Source organism: Lepidochelys kempii, chromosome 8 (assembly GCF_965140285.1).
Source record: "Lepidochelys kempii isolate rLepKem1 chromosome 8, rLepKem1.hap1, whole genome shotgun sequence".
NCBI classification, from domain to species: Eukaryota; Metazoa; Chordata; order Testudines; family Cheloniidae; genus Lepidochelys; species Lepidochelys kempii.
The window spans coordinates 18354323-18368818 of NC_136387.1; the positions used below are offsets into that span (position 1 = coordinate 18354323).

General features: G+C 44.4%; 1 protein-coding gene across 1 annotated transcript; it reads left to right on the forward strand.

Annotated features, from left to right (window-relative positions):
* The first annotated feature begins 9699 nt into the window (after nucleotides 1-9699).
* POU4F3 (POU class 4 homeobox 3) lies at nucleotides 9700-12728 on the forward strand. The gene is made up of 2 exons (XM_073355733.2): nucleotides 9700-10252; nucleotides 10559-12728. The coding sequence occupies exons 1-2, from the start codon at nucleotides 10133-10135 to the stop codon at nucleotides 11450-11452; spliced, it is 1014 nt and encodes a 337-aa protein (XP_073211834.1). The 5' UTR covers nucleotides 9700-10132; the 3' UTR covers nucleotides 11453-12728.
* Nucleotides 12729-14496: the final 1768 nt, after the last annotated feature.

Genomic DNA, 14496 nt, shown 5'->3' on the forward strand with positions numbered 1-14496 from the left:
GCCAGGTAATTGATGCTTTGCCGTTTAGCTGATGAATAATTGACTGTCTGGGTAACCTTAGATATTTCTTCGATCAGATTGTTCAGCAGAACAGCTATGTCATACCGTGGGCAGAGTTTCTTGTTTTTTTATGATGTCAGAAATCTGCTTTCTAAGCCCCAAGTATAGGGGTTTCTTCAAAAGTCAAAATCACCCTTGCTTTCATCCTTCTTTCAAAACGAAGTATGTGTCTTACAGTAAATGATTGGGACCTGACAATGCCAGCAGTAAAATAAGAATAACTTTAGCTCTAGTTCTTAAGCTGGGCCTGGAAACGCTAAGAAGTTTCTCAGATGGAAAACTGAGAAAAGTGCAAGAAAGTAAAACAAGAACCAACCCACGTCCCCTTGAAGGCTATGGAACGATTACTCTGTCTGATCAAGTTCTCTGGAGTAGGAAGCAAGCACATGCCATTGTGTCTAGACCCCAGTTAGGAAAAGAAAAGGAACAGAAGATCTTTGGCTTAACTTACATATATGGTTTAATTTACACACAGATCTTGAAATGTAAAGCATCATCTCCTCTTCCCAGAAGGTCTAGACCTGCAAATAATTATGCACTAGAATCTAATGCAATTAACACTTAAATAAAACATTCTGCAGTATTTTGTTTGGTAAGTTTCTGGTTTTAGGTTGGCAAAAGCTGCTGCTGGCATGTTGCATACAGAGTGTAGAATGCTGGGGGCGGGGTTGTCTCTCTGAAGTTCATGGTCGTTTGTTCGAAGTTTATATTATGGTCAAACTCAAAGCTGGAGTCAGATCTCGTTGACTCCGCCAGGCTTTGGCTCAGACCCTAAGGGAGAATGTAATCCTCCTTTGTAGGGCTCCCCATTTCCCTCAGTCTTTGAACTGGGGTCAGAGAATAAAACAGGCTAGTGGGTAAAAAGCACACTTGAAATCCGACTTTTACCTGCAGATTTTGAATGAGTCACTAGTGATGTTGCATCAGGTTTTTTCTTTCTTTCAAGAAATACTATTAATTATTTAGCAGGAGGTGAATGATCTCTCAAATCTATTGAAGTGACACCTTTTAGGCTGCAGCTACTTTCTGATGGCAAACCATCTGGACTCTCTTAACTTGTTATTGTTTATCCTTTGGACTTCTCTCCTCTATTTGTAAGGTGTAACAGCAACAGACAGGGCCAGAAACATCAATATTTTACAGCTTTAATTAGAGCGCGCTGCGCGGTTAGACGAACCAGTCTGGTTTCTTTCAAAACACGCACCTTAGGGGGGGGGGGGAGGCTAGGATCGTGATTGTCTGACAATGGGGGGCGGCGGTGGGGGGGAGGAGGATTGGTTCGAGCTGTGACCTGAACCCTACAGCTGAGCTTGTAACGTTTAGCTGGCGTGTAGCCTCTAAATCGTGCTTTCATTTTCACAACGTGGGAGCAGCGTGCGCTAGGAAGGGGGACTCTTCTGTCTCTCTCCCGGACTTCTGGGGTGAAAGGGAAGCCGCAAAGCTCTGGAAACGAAGGGTCCGCTCAGTCCACTAGCATTTAACATCGGAGGGGATCTGCCTGCACAAAAGCATTGCCAAGAGCTCAGCGCACGCTTCTGCATTTCTCCCCTTTATTTATTTTCTTCAACTAGACCGTGCCAAAGAAAGGAAGGGTGAAAAAAATAACAAAGACATGAAATTTATCCATCTATTAATTACCTCCAGCATAGCGGGGCTGCCTATAAATACAGTGCCACTTTAGATAAAACTTTCATGCAGCTATTTAGGCCCTTTGAAATATAAATGATTTCCTTTAAATTTTTTATCATAAATCAGGGCATGGAGCTATGCGACAACGCGCCACTTTCCCCCCTGATGGGAGGAAGCTGCTCTCTTTGCCTTTCAAAGCCTGGGTAGTGTTCCACTTCCATTTGTGCAGCTCTTGGGCTTGATGGGAAGTGATGGCACGCCGCGAACTTCTCATCTGTCCTGCGCTTTCTTCGATGCCTTGTCTTTTTGCCGCCAGCTCTCCGGAATAAAGGGAAGGGGAGCATTCCAGTGCATCAAGATCACAGGGGCCACCTCAAAACCTGTTCTTGGCCGCACGCCGCCACCTGCTCTTAGAATCACAGAATCATAGAAGATTAGCGTTGGAAGAGACCTCAGGAGGTCATCTAGTCCAACCCCCTGCTCAAAGCAGGACCAACACCAACTACACCATCCCAGCCAGGGCTTTGTCAAGCTGGCCTTAAAAGCTACTAAGGATGGAGATTCCTCCACCTCCCTTGGTAACCGGTTCCAGTGCTTCACCACCCTCCTAGTGAAATAGTGTTTCCTCATATCCAACCTAGACCTCCCCCACTGCAACTCTAGACCATTATTCCTCGTTCTGTCATTCGCCGACTGCCACTACGGAGGACAGCCTAGATCCATCCTCTTTGGAACCCCTCTTCTGGTAGTTGAAGGCTGCTATCAAATCCCCCCTCGCTCTTCTCTTCTGCAGACTAAACAAGCCCAGTTCCCTCAGCCTCTCCTCATAAATCATGTGCCCCAGCCTCCTGATCATTTTTGTTGCCCTCCGCTGGACTGTCACCAATTTGTCCACATCCTTTCTGTAGTGGGCAGCCCAACACTGGATGCAATACTCCAGGTGTGGCCTCACCAGTACCAAATAGAGGGGAATAATCACTTCCCTCGATCTACTGGCAGTGCTCCTACTAATGCAGCCCAATATGCCATTAGCCTTCTTGGCAACAAGGGCACACTGCTGACTCATATCCAGCTTCTTTTCCACTGTAATCACCAGGTCCTTTTCTGCAGAACTGCTGCTTAGCCAGTCGGTCCCCAGCCTGTAACAGTGCATGGGATTCTTCCATCCGAAGTGCAGGACTTTGCACTTTGTCCTTAAAAAGAACAGGAGTACTTGTGGCACCTTAGAGACTAACCAATTTATTTGAGCATAAGCTTTCGTGAGCTACAGCTCACTTCATCGGATGCATACTGTATTTGCAAAAAGAAAAGGAGTACTTGTGGCACCTTAGCGACTAACCAATTTATTTGAGCATAAGCTTTTGTGAGCTACAGCTGTAGCTCAGGAAAGCTTATGCTCAAATAAATTGGTTAGTTTTTTGGTTCGTCTCTAAAGTGCCACAAGTACTCCTTTTTGCAAATACAGACTAATACGGCTGTTACTCTGAAACCTGTCACTTTGTCCTTGTTGAATCTCATCAGATTTCTTTTGGCCCAATCCTCCAATTTGTCTAGGTCACTCTGGAACCTATCCCAACCCTCCAGCTTATTTATCTCTTCCCCCAGCTTAGTGTCATCTGCAAACTTGCTGAGGGTGCAATCCATCCCATCATCCAGATCATTAATAAAGATGTTGAACAAAACCAGCCCCAGGACCAACCCCTGGGGTATTCTGCCTGATACCGGCTGCCAACTAGACATCGAGCCATTTATCACTACCTGTTAAGCCCAACTATCTAGCCAGTTTTCTACCCATCTTTATAGTCCATTAATCCAATCCATACTCTTTTGACTTGCTGGCAAGAATACTGTGGGAGACCATATCAAAAGCTTTTCTAAAGTCAAGATATATCACATCCACTGCTTTCCCCAAATCAACAGAGCCAGTTTTCTCATCATAGAAGGCAATCAGGTTGGTCAGGCATGACTTGCCCTTGGTGAATTCAGGTTGACTGTTCCTGATCACTTTCCTACACTCCAAGTGCTTCAAAATGGTTTCCTTGAGTACCTGCTCCATGATTTATTCCAGGGACTGAGATGAGGTTGACCAGTCTGTAGTTCCCCAGGTTCTCCTTCCTCTCTTTTTTAAAGATGGGCACTATATTGGCCTTTTCCCATTTGTCTGGGACTTCCCCCAATTGCCACGAGTTTTCAAAGATAACGGCCAATGGCTGTGCAATCACATCAGGCAATTCCTTCAGCACCCTTGGATGCATTAAATCTGGACCCATTGACTTGTGCATGTCCAGCTCTTCTAAATGGTCCTTAACCTGCTCTTTCACCACTGAGGGCTGCTCACCTCCTCCCCATACTGTGTTGCCCAGGACAGCAGTGTGGGAGCTAACCTTGTCTGTGAAGACTAAGGCGAAAAAAGCATTGAGTACTTCAGCTTTTTCCACATCATCTGTCACTGTGTTGCCTCCTCCATTCATTACGGGTCCCACACTTTCCCTGACCTTTTTCTTGGTGCTAATATACCTGTAGAAACCCTTCTTGTTACCCTTCACATCCCTTGCTAGCTGCAACTCCAGTTGTGTTTTGGCTTTCCTGATTACACCCCTGCATGCTCTTCCAGGGTCTGAAACTCTCCTGTTCCACCCTGTAATGTTCCCACCTGTTCAATCCTCTTCATGGGTTAGGTCTGTGGTGAGCTACCCCATAGCTATACCCCCCCTTCCCACACCACCCTCCTAGTGAAATAGTGGGGTTGCTTAATCTCTCCTGGGTTTTGCAGGGGGGAGACACCTCTCAGTTGTCCTTTCGTGTGGCCCTGATTCAAAGTACAAAGAGAGAATGGGTTTTCTTTTCCCATTTTAAAGCGCTTTGAGATCTACAGGTGAAAAGTCCTATATAATGTTAATTTAGTTAAGTTTAGACTCAAACTTCTCCCTCATCCTCTTATTACTGACAGCAGACTTGGGAAACAACGGTTATAAGCCTCTCATGTACGCCGAAGACACACATCCCATAACATACAGAGTTTGCAGTAGTTTTTCTATAATGTGTCTCATTTAACTTCTTTCCCCTTCATTGGGCTCCTTGTTGGTGCCTCTAGCAGCTGGACATGTATAAAGCTCAATTGTGAGCTTTGAGTCTCTGCTTTTTTTCTTGGAGGGGGATACAACATATATTGCTAGTTATTAGTTTGACTGGATTCACGTGCTGCGAGAGCCAGAATCGTGATACCTCTGGCATATTAGCTTCTGGTTACAGAGGGGAAAGAGGGAATCTTTAGGACTAAGCTGGACCTCCAGCTTTCTGTGAACAACACATTATGCTTAATGCTTCTGATTAGGAGAGCGATGAAACAGTTTATTTTGATACGGTGTTACACCAAATCCCTGTTATGATTTGAGGGCCTTGGAATCTTCAAAAACTTTTAAACTTTGACTAGGCTTCATTCTTCTGAGGAACTGGAGATTTCACAATTGTCAGTATATTTAAATCTCCAGACCATCAAAAAGTAAAGCTTGGCTAGAGTCTAGAAATATCTGAAGAACTGTGAAGATTTTGAGGATCCCAAATTATAACTAGTAAATAGTAAAAGTATGTTTCTTTCACTAATCTCCTTTTTTCTGCTCTTAAAAAAAGATTCAAGGAAAAGTTACTTCCAGCCTATGAAATATATATGGCCATGTCATAATTATTATTCAGTGTCTAAGCTTATAGGAGCTTAAATCAGCTGGGAAGTAATTTAACATCTCTAAGCTTCAATTTACCCTACTGTACTGTACAATATATTCTGCAGTTTTTAATAGCTATGTTACAGTGGTGCAGTGAAGCTTTGTGCATGCATGTTTGCAAAGTACTTTCAGCTACTCAGAAAAAGTGCAAGTATTATTCTAATAAACTTAGTTCAGGGCTGGTGCTGAATCTAAGTTCCTGTGGAACTAAGAACTTGGGGGGTTGCAGGGACTCCCTGGCTGTAAGACATTGAAGAAGTCGTTCTATATTTTACACGTTCCCGTGTGAAGTTGTTACTCCCTGTTAAAATCAGCTCCTCAGTGGAAACAATTTCTTAGTTTTAAGGATTAGCCTTAGCTACTATGGTACTGATAAATGCAGAGTACACCTGAGCTGTCACTGGCTTCCTCCTGTTGTGTAATATAGAGCGGTGTGGTTGGAATTACCAAACCAGGGGCCTGACCCGCAGCTCTGGTTTTATCAGTAGTTTTCCCAGAGTGAGAACTGCAGGGTGGTTCCCCAGTTAGCTAACCAATGTTAACCTCAACGCAACCACCCGCAGAAGTTTAAATTAAGACTTAAAATCCTGGTTCCTCTTGCCTTGATGAATGTACAAAAGAGGCTAAGTGTTGTCTTGAGGAAGATATGTTACAAAGCCAGCAAGTATCTATTATCCGTTTACATTTTTTAAAGAGTAGTCACCGTTGCACTGGTCCAAGGCAAACCTGAAGCAGATCTTTAAGGAAGGCCCCTGTCCTGGTCAATATAATATACAAACGTTCAGACTGGTCCAAATTAAGGGACCTACTCTTGCTCCCCTGAAGTCAACTGGAGTTCTGTCACTGAAGAAGAAGGAGTCGGTGCTAAATTTGTAAAGAAACCCCATCTTGTCAGGCTTCTGGTCAGCTGCTCATCATTAACATTTTGGATGAGGTGAGCAACAGTTTACCGTGAAATCTTCTACTCCCCCCGTTGGTGCTGAGTTGTTGTACTGCCCTCTGGACAAATCTATCACAGTTGACATAGAGTTTGTTCCCCTCCCGCATGGGGCACTGGAAATGGAAGAAAGATTTGGCGTGATCAAAATATTATAAATAGCAAGGCTGTGTTTCATGCCATAAAACGCTGTTCTCCCCGCAGCATCAGTGACATCTCGTTAAAGGAAGGAGCACGGCATACAAATGGCGTTTGGCATTAACAGTCTTGTGCAGTGAGTTTTCAGCTGTCTGGATTCCCAGGGAAAGGAATTATAATAAGGCTTACGCTGCCTTCTCTAGGTAGGGACGCACAAGCAAGCTCCTTAATTAGATACAGCGCAGTCGGCAGCATTCTGGAACACTGGAGTTTAAATATGCTGTCTTGTCTCTGAGCACCTGGCTTAAAATATATTCTGCAAATGTTTTATTCTGATTGTTTAGCAGAGTTCAGGCTGTAAGGAATCGGTCAGACAGCTTCTCCCTCTCCCTTTTCCCTAAGCTGGGCACATGAAGATCAGAATTACAAGGGGAAATGTCAAAGTTTGAGTATGTAAGGCCTTGGTTTAACTGCTGCACCTTCAACTCTAGAGTCTAATCAAGAGAGGGAAACGGCTCAATCGCCCTTTCCCCTGTGCTACCACCGATCTCTCTCAAATCCAGGAGTGAGGCTACCGGTGCAAATTGTTTGTTCAGGTGTAAGAGAGCTGATTAAAGCGGGTCCTTATCTCCTTTCCACTGGGCTCAGCGTCTCCCTACTTCTGCTGTGCCCAGGGGTATGCGCAAAGCCAACTTTCTTCCTTACCGTTGGTCTGACATATAATTGATCTCATCTGTTTTATCTACATCAGGTCTGAGTCTGCTCTTGCTGGAATTAATGGGAGCAGGATCGGGCCCGATAGGTCATCAGAAAGTTTTAAGAACACTTAACATTTCCCATAGGGATTTGAGTAAATTTCAAGACAAGGGCCCAGCAAGAGTAACAATCACTCCAGGTGAGGAAAAATATATCGCTTAAACTTGTCTTTAAATGAGAGAGATTTCAGAGTAACAGCCGTGTTAGTCTGTATTCGCAAAAAGAAAAGGAGTACTTGTGGCACCTTAGAGACTAACCAATTTATTTGAGCATGAGCTTTCGTGAGCTACAGCTCACTTCATCGGATGCATACCGTGGAAACTGCAGAAGACATTATATACACACAGAGACCATGAAACAATACCTCCTCCCACCCCACTCTCCTGCTGGTAATAGCTTATCTAAAGTGATCATCAAGTTGGGCCATTTCCAGCACAAATCCAGGTTTTCCCACCCAGCCGCAATCATGACGGTCATGACATGAAGGTAAGATAGCGACAGACATGAAGGTCGCTATCTTACAACAAAAAAACTTCAAATCCAGACTCCAGCAAGAAACTGCTGAATTGGAATTCATTTGCAAATTGGATACTGTTAATTTAGGCTTAGATAGAGACTGGGAGTGGCTAAGTCATTATGCAAGGTAGCCTATTTCCCCTTGTTTTTTCCTACCCCCCCACCCCACCCCACCCCCAGACGTTCTGGTTAAACTTGGATTTAAACTTGGAGAGTGGTCAGTTTGGATGAGCTATTACCAGCAGGAGAGTGAGAGTGTGTGTATGTGTTTCCGGGGGTGTGTGAGAGAGCCTGGATTTGTGCTGGAAATGGCCCACCTTAATTACGATGCACATTGTAGGGAGAGTGGTCACTTTGGATGGGCTATTACCAGCAGGAGAGTGAGTTTGGGGGGGGGGGGGCGGAGGGTGAGAAAACCTGGATTTGTGCTGGAAATGGACCAACTTGATGATCACTTTAGATAAGCTATTACCAGCAGGACAGTGGGGTGGGAGGAGGTATTGTTTCATGGTCTCTGTGTGTATATAATGTCTTCTGCAGTTTCCACGGTATGCATCCCATGAAGTGAGCTGTAGCTCAGGAAAGCTCATGCTCAAATAAATTGGTTAGTCTCTAAGGTGCCACAAGTACTCCTTTTCTTTTTGTTAAATGAGAGAGAGTCTCTCTCCCCCCCCTTCCCTTTCCCTGAAACCTTAACGCCACAAATCATCCACATGGGTTGAAGGAACTTGTTCCTCCATCTACATGGTTATGTACAGTCGAAGCCCTACGGTCACAAGCGTCTGCTTTGCTCTTCTCCAAAAACTCCGGTCTTCTCCAGGAGCAAAGCTGCTTCTGGAAGGGCAAGAAATAATTTAACTTTCAAACAGGCCCGCCACTTTTATGAAATATAGCTGGTCAAACTAAAGTGCATTACACAGAAACCTAATGCTGGAGTCGGTGATATTTCATTGTCTGCTCCTGACTTCCTAACTCCGTCTCTGTTTAAGCGCGTGCATTGCATGTGTACACCCAGTGCGATCGTTTACAAACTTTACAGCAAACTGGATAACTGCAAACCCAAATGAGAGTGTTCTCCCTCCCCAATTGTGGTTGGTTTGGCTGGGTGGGTTGTTTGCTCTAACCTTATACACTCGCTGTCCATAGCCTTAGCTTTTAGCCACACTGCTATACCTGGATTTCACATCCATTATTTATTCTTCTTGTGTTGCAGCGCTCCTAAGATTGAAAAAACAAGTTTGGAAATCGCTGACTTGACTTTGCAGGACGCTTCTGCCTCACAAGAGCCATGGAGCATCTATGCTATGGTGAAAGCCTGTTCTATTTAACAGAGCACTTAGCCCAGTGAATGTGCTGGAAGAGGTATGAGGTTTTCTCTTCTCAAAATAAAAGCTGGGTGGGATAGAACTTAGAACACAATCCCAGACTAACCGACCAGACTTCCCAGACAGCATATCCAGGGAAAAAGAAAAGGAGGACTTGTGGCACCTTAGAGACTAACAAATTTATCTGAGCATAAGCTTTCGTGAGTTCACTATCCCATCTGCAAGGGCCTGCCTGCTCCTGCTGGTTGAAGTCAATGAGAGTTTTGCTATTGATTTAAATAGGATCAGCACCTGTTCCTCTTCCCCTCCCCCATCCATGTACTGAGGCTTTTCTGCTCTGTTTGCACATAGACTTGAACAGATCGAACCGGCGGATTGTGCATTTTCTTGCAGGGTTCCCATCTTAAACCCGTCGGCTGGCACCTGGCTGAAGCAGTGACATTCCTCCAACAGGCCGATTGATCTCACTTGTGTCGTGGGGTTCCGCAGCAGAACCTCAGATGACAAAGCGGCGCTCTGTGTATGACAAACCTGTTTCTCCCCGTGGTTAAGTGTACTGACCACTCTGCTCCCGCCCTGTCTGAGAGCCCGAATCCCAGAGAGTGCAGCCAGGGGAACTGAGAAAAGTGGGGAGGGCTTGCACTGGGATTTTGCTTTATTCCTTAGAATTTAATTGTACTTTGATTTTAAAATATGAACAAGCATTTTCTATGAGGATCAGGCGACCGGCCTTTCAAACCAACCCCAGCGCTCTGAAGAACCCTGCTGCTCCCTTTCAATCAACGGCCGGGTCAGGGCAGAGGCATCTTTGCTCCTAACTACCTTTGACTCCAAGGGCTACTTTCCTTTTATTCTTCCAGTGCAGCACGCCTGCGCACAGTGTGCTGGTCCCATTCCTGGCAGGCGGCTTGTAAGATGAGTGAAGAAGCAGGTGGGGGGAGAGAGAGAGGGAAGCTCTGTCATTGAAAATAGCTCACTTTGACAGAAGCAAGCCAGAGAGACAACCCTGAATCTATGTCAGGGGCTGCTTACCTGCAAGGTGTGCAAAGATGATGGCCATGAACACCAAGCAGCCTTTCACTATGCACCCTGCCCTGCAGGAGCCCAAGTACTCCAGCTTGCATTCCAGTTCAGAGGCGATGCGCAGAGTTTGCCTTCCAGCCCCGCAGGTATGTAGCTTAAGCATAATTACTGCTTTAAGGCACATTTTTTGACAGGCACTTGCTTAATGTTTTTTTCATGTCGCCAGAACAATCGCATATCTCTGAACCGCTCTCTCTCTCTCTCTCTCCCCCCCCCTTCTCTCTCTCTCACTCTTGTCTCTGATCCACATGTCTATTCAAGCAAAGCTGCTGCCTTCATATTAATTTTTATGACCTGAGCTTTGAGGAGGAATCTCTGTGCTTGGAAATGTTTTTTAATCCTGAGTTGACAGTATTCCCCACTGACTCCAATATGCGCATTCTTGCTTGCAGCTCCAGGGCAATATATTTGGAAGCTTTGATGAGACTCTGCTGGCCCGCGCTGAAGCTCTGGCGGCTGTGGATATTGTCTCCCACGGCAAGAGCCATCCGTTCAAGCCAGACGCGACCTACCATACCATGAGCAGTGTCCCATGCACGTCTACCTCCTCCACAGCGCCCATCTCGCATCCGTCGGCCCTGACTTCGCATCCCCACCACTCGGTGCACCCAGGGTTGGATGGAGACCTCCTGGACCACATCTCCCCAACGCTGACCGTGAGCGGCATGGGGGCCCCCGACCACACGGTGATGTCGGCTCAGATTCACCCGCACCACCTGGGCGCCATGGGGCACCTGCACCAAGCCATGGGCATGGGGCACCCGCACCCGGTCTCGGCTCACAACGGCATGTCCTGCATCAGCGACGTGGAGTCGGATCCCAGGGAGCTGGAGGCTTTCGCTGAGAGGTTCAAGCAGAGGCGGATCAAGCTGGGGGTGACCCAGGCAGATGTAGGGGCGGCTCTGGCCAACCTCAAGATCCCCGGCGTGGGCTCGCTCAGCCAAAGCACCATCTGCCGGTTCGAGTCTCTCACCCTGTCCCACAACAACATGATCGCCCTGAAACCCGTACTCCAAGCCTGGCTGGAGGAGGCTGAGGCTGCCTACAGGGAGAAGAACACCAAGCCGGACCTGTTCAGTGGCAGCGAGAGGAAGCGCAAGCGGACCTCCATCGCCGCCCCGGAGAAGCGCTCCTTGGAAGCCTATTTTGCCATCCAGCCCAGACCCTCTTCGGAGAAGATCGCAGCCATAGCGGAGAAACTGGACCTGAAAAAGAACGTGGTGCGGGTTTGGTTCTGCAACCAGAGACAGAAACAGAAACGCATGAAGTACTCCGCCGTGCATTGACTCGGCCAGGGGCTGGACGGGGTGGGCTGCTGGTTCTTCTAAGCCTGGACTTTTATATATTTTATTCAAATAAAGAGCAGGGATCTCCGTGAGGTCTCTCACTCAAACCGACCGACCAACAAAGCCATTAACTTCCCCATCACGCTGATTATTTTCCCCCTCCCCCTTTTCTTGTCCTGTCTTCTTGAAAACAAAAACAAACCAAGTTTCTCCTGGTTGCTCCTCGGCTGAGATTCACTTTTGTTGTGTCTGTTGTGCACTAGAATGTAAACCGCGTGTCACTTTTGGAAGAGTTGGAAGCTGAGAGGTACTGGAGAGGTGGGAGAATTGTCTTCTTTCTAACACAGTTGCAATAAAAACAAAAAGATAGATTTAAGGGGAAGGGGATGGAGAGGGGAAATGCCCCTGAGGTGAAACCAGAGGATACATATTTATTAAGATTTGTGAATTATATTTAAAAATAAAAAGACTATTTTCAGAATGTCATGATTATACCCGGAGGTCAAATTCTACCTATGCTTTTTTGTGTGAGTCTATATCTCATCGCCTTCTAGGACCGGAACGCCTGGTAGAGGGACCAATCTTAACCTGAGATACATGAACAATTGTTTTATACTTCTAAACTTTGGTGAAGAAAAGCAAATCAACCTATTTTTACTCAGCGAAATACTCTGGCTGCTCTTAGTGTGAATTTTTCTTTCCCCCTGACACTAACACACACACACAACTACACACAACTATCTCCAATTAGATTCCAGGTGTATTGCCTAGATTTTTTAATTCACCTTTAAAACAAGTTCTCTTATTTAGTTGACTTTTTTTGACAAGAGATTAAATTGGGGAAAGAAGTGGTATTCTTGCTTTGGTCTGAACACAGTTTTACGTCTCAGCTCCATAGATTCCCACCACAGACTTGTACAGTGCACTCACTTGGGTTTGCAGCCACAGCACTGGGACTGTATCATCATAGAGACTTGGCGGAATTAACAGTAGCTCTGTAACTTCATGGACTTGTCTGCAATCACTTCAATAATGTCTCCACTCGATGATGGTGGGGGGGGTTTTTTTCATTTTTTTTTTAATCCAAGGAATTTTTTTCCGTTTTAATTAAACCCTGTATCTGAGTTTTGTAATCAACAAAGTTGGTAAGGGTTCTTGTAACACATTCGTGGTTCAATATTTGCAATGAGCTTTCTCCCTCCCACCCCCATATGTTTCATATTTTAGTTATTATCTCATAGTTTATGTGCTTGTGTGTGGTTATTTATTTATTTATTCGTTCGTTCGTTCATTCATTCATTCCTCGGGATAAATGCTGAAACGTTGTTTTCCCTTGGATAAACTTCTGAAATAAATGCTTTATTTTTCAACCCGAATGGAGAATTTTCTTTTCAGAGATGAAAGCAGGTCGGATGAAGCGGAACAGAATATTATAAAATGTGCAGTAATAATAAACTTTAGACAGTGCTTTTCCACTGGACAATGAAAAGGGATTTTTAAATCGTAATGAATCATCCTTCCCAGTTAACCTGTTATCTTTTTCTTGTATTATTATGACTGTTTCTACAAGCTATAAAGTTTCCCCTCCTTGTTTGTTGACTTTTCCATGTATTGATTTATCTCCATATTTTTTCCCAAGGCGGTCATAATTTCTCTATGCCAGAAAATGTATTATTTCCATCTATAAAATGTAAATTACCAGATTCCGATAGATTCCTACTGTGCGTGGATCTCGTTATGTTTATTCACTAGTTCCTAGGCTACGTGTAATTCAAATTAGGAATAAAACCAATTCCCCTTTGCAAAACAAATGCCCCAAGTTTAGTTAAGTTTTGGAAGCGACGGGGATTCATTCTTCTCATCCAGACAGTTACAGGAAGAATTTCATTCTCTAAAATTTAATTTTAAAAAATCGCTCAACCAACTCTCTGAAAGCTTCATTTCTAATGCTGTTTAAAAGAAAAAAGGGGGCTTTTTATTTATGAATCCCAGAAGCACCTTAACGATTAAAAATTAATGATCGAAGCCAAAGTATCTTCTGAATATTTCACGGTAGCATTTCAATGAGTGTCAAACATCAAACCTTAGATGAGGGAATCTCTCTCTTTCACCCCTCCTCCCCACCTTTGGGAAAGCACCTTACAAATCCATCGTTTCAATTTTAGGGCTTTTAAGAAACTAGAATGCTAAACCTCTCAGAGTTTCCTAGTTCTATTTCTTACTAATCAGTCCCAATGATTTTCCCCCAATCAAATGTCCTTTAATAATAAATGTCCTTATGCCATTACATTATATTGTGGGTTTTGAAAATTTAAAATAAGGGTGATGCAATATTAATTGGCTATCGTAGTATAAAAAGGGCAAAAGCAATTCAGGCTGCCTCCTTTCACTACTGTCCACTAGGATTTCAGCAGATACTCTATAAGGGCATGGCTGGGTTTGTTAAGTCCAGGTAAGATATATTTTTAATATTTTTCTCAATCCTTAAAATCCTATTAACGTCACCTATTATATTTATTTGTGGGTTTGTTTGTTTTACAGCCAAGATATCAAGATCAACAAAAACAAGAAGCTGTAGTTGGTGGTGGTTGTTTAAGTTATTTTTGGAGTTTCAGATAGAGAAATTATTTCCTAAATGTGGGGTTAAAATATGGGCTCTAATAAATTAGCCAGAAGCGTTGTTCTGGAATCAAGGTAGCCGGTATTTCTATGCCAGGTCAAATATTTTGATCCAATAAATATCTGACAAATACAGCAACCAGATGCTAGAAAAACGAAAACACCAATTCAATTTAAAAGGTGATTGAATAATGCACCAGCTTCTTATTTTCCTCTTTTCCTGGCTTATATGATTTTTATTCCTCCCGATACAACTCTGAACTGAGAACATGTCTTAAACCCTCAAAATGCTGTTTCCTTCCTTCGGGCTTTAGCAGCAAGGCGTTCTGGATTTCAGAACTGGACAGATCATTGCGGCTGCTAAATGCTTTTGTTTGATGTAGGGAACTTTCTCCAAGTTTTTCCCTGGATCCCACTTTCAGAAG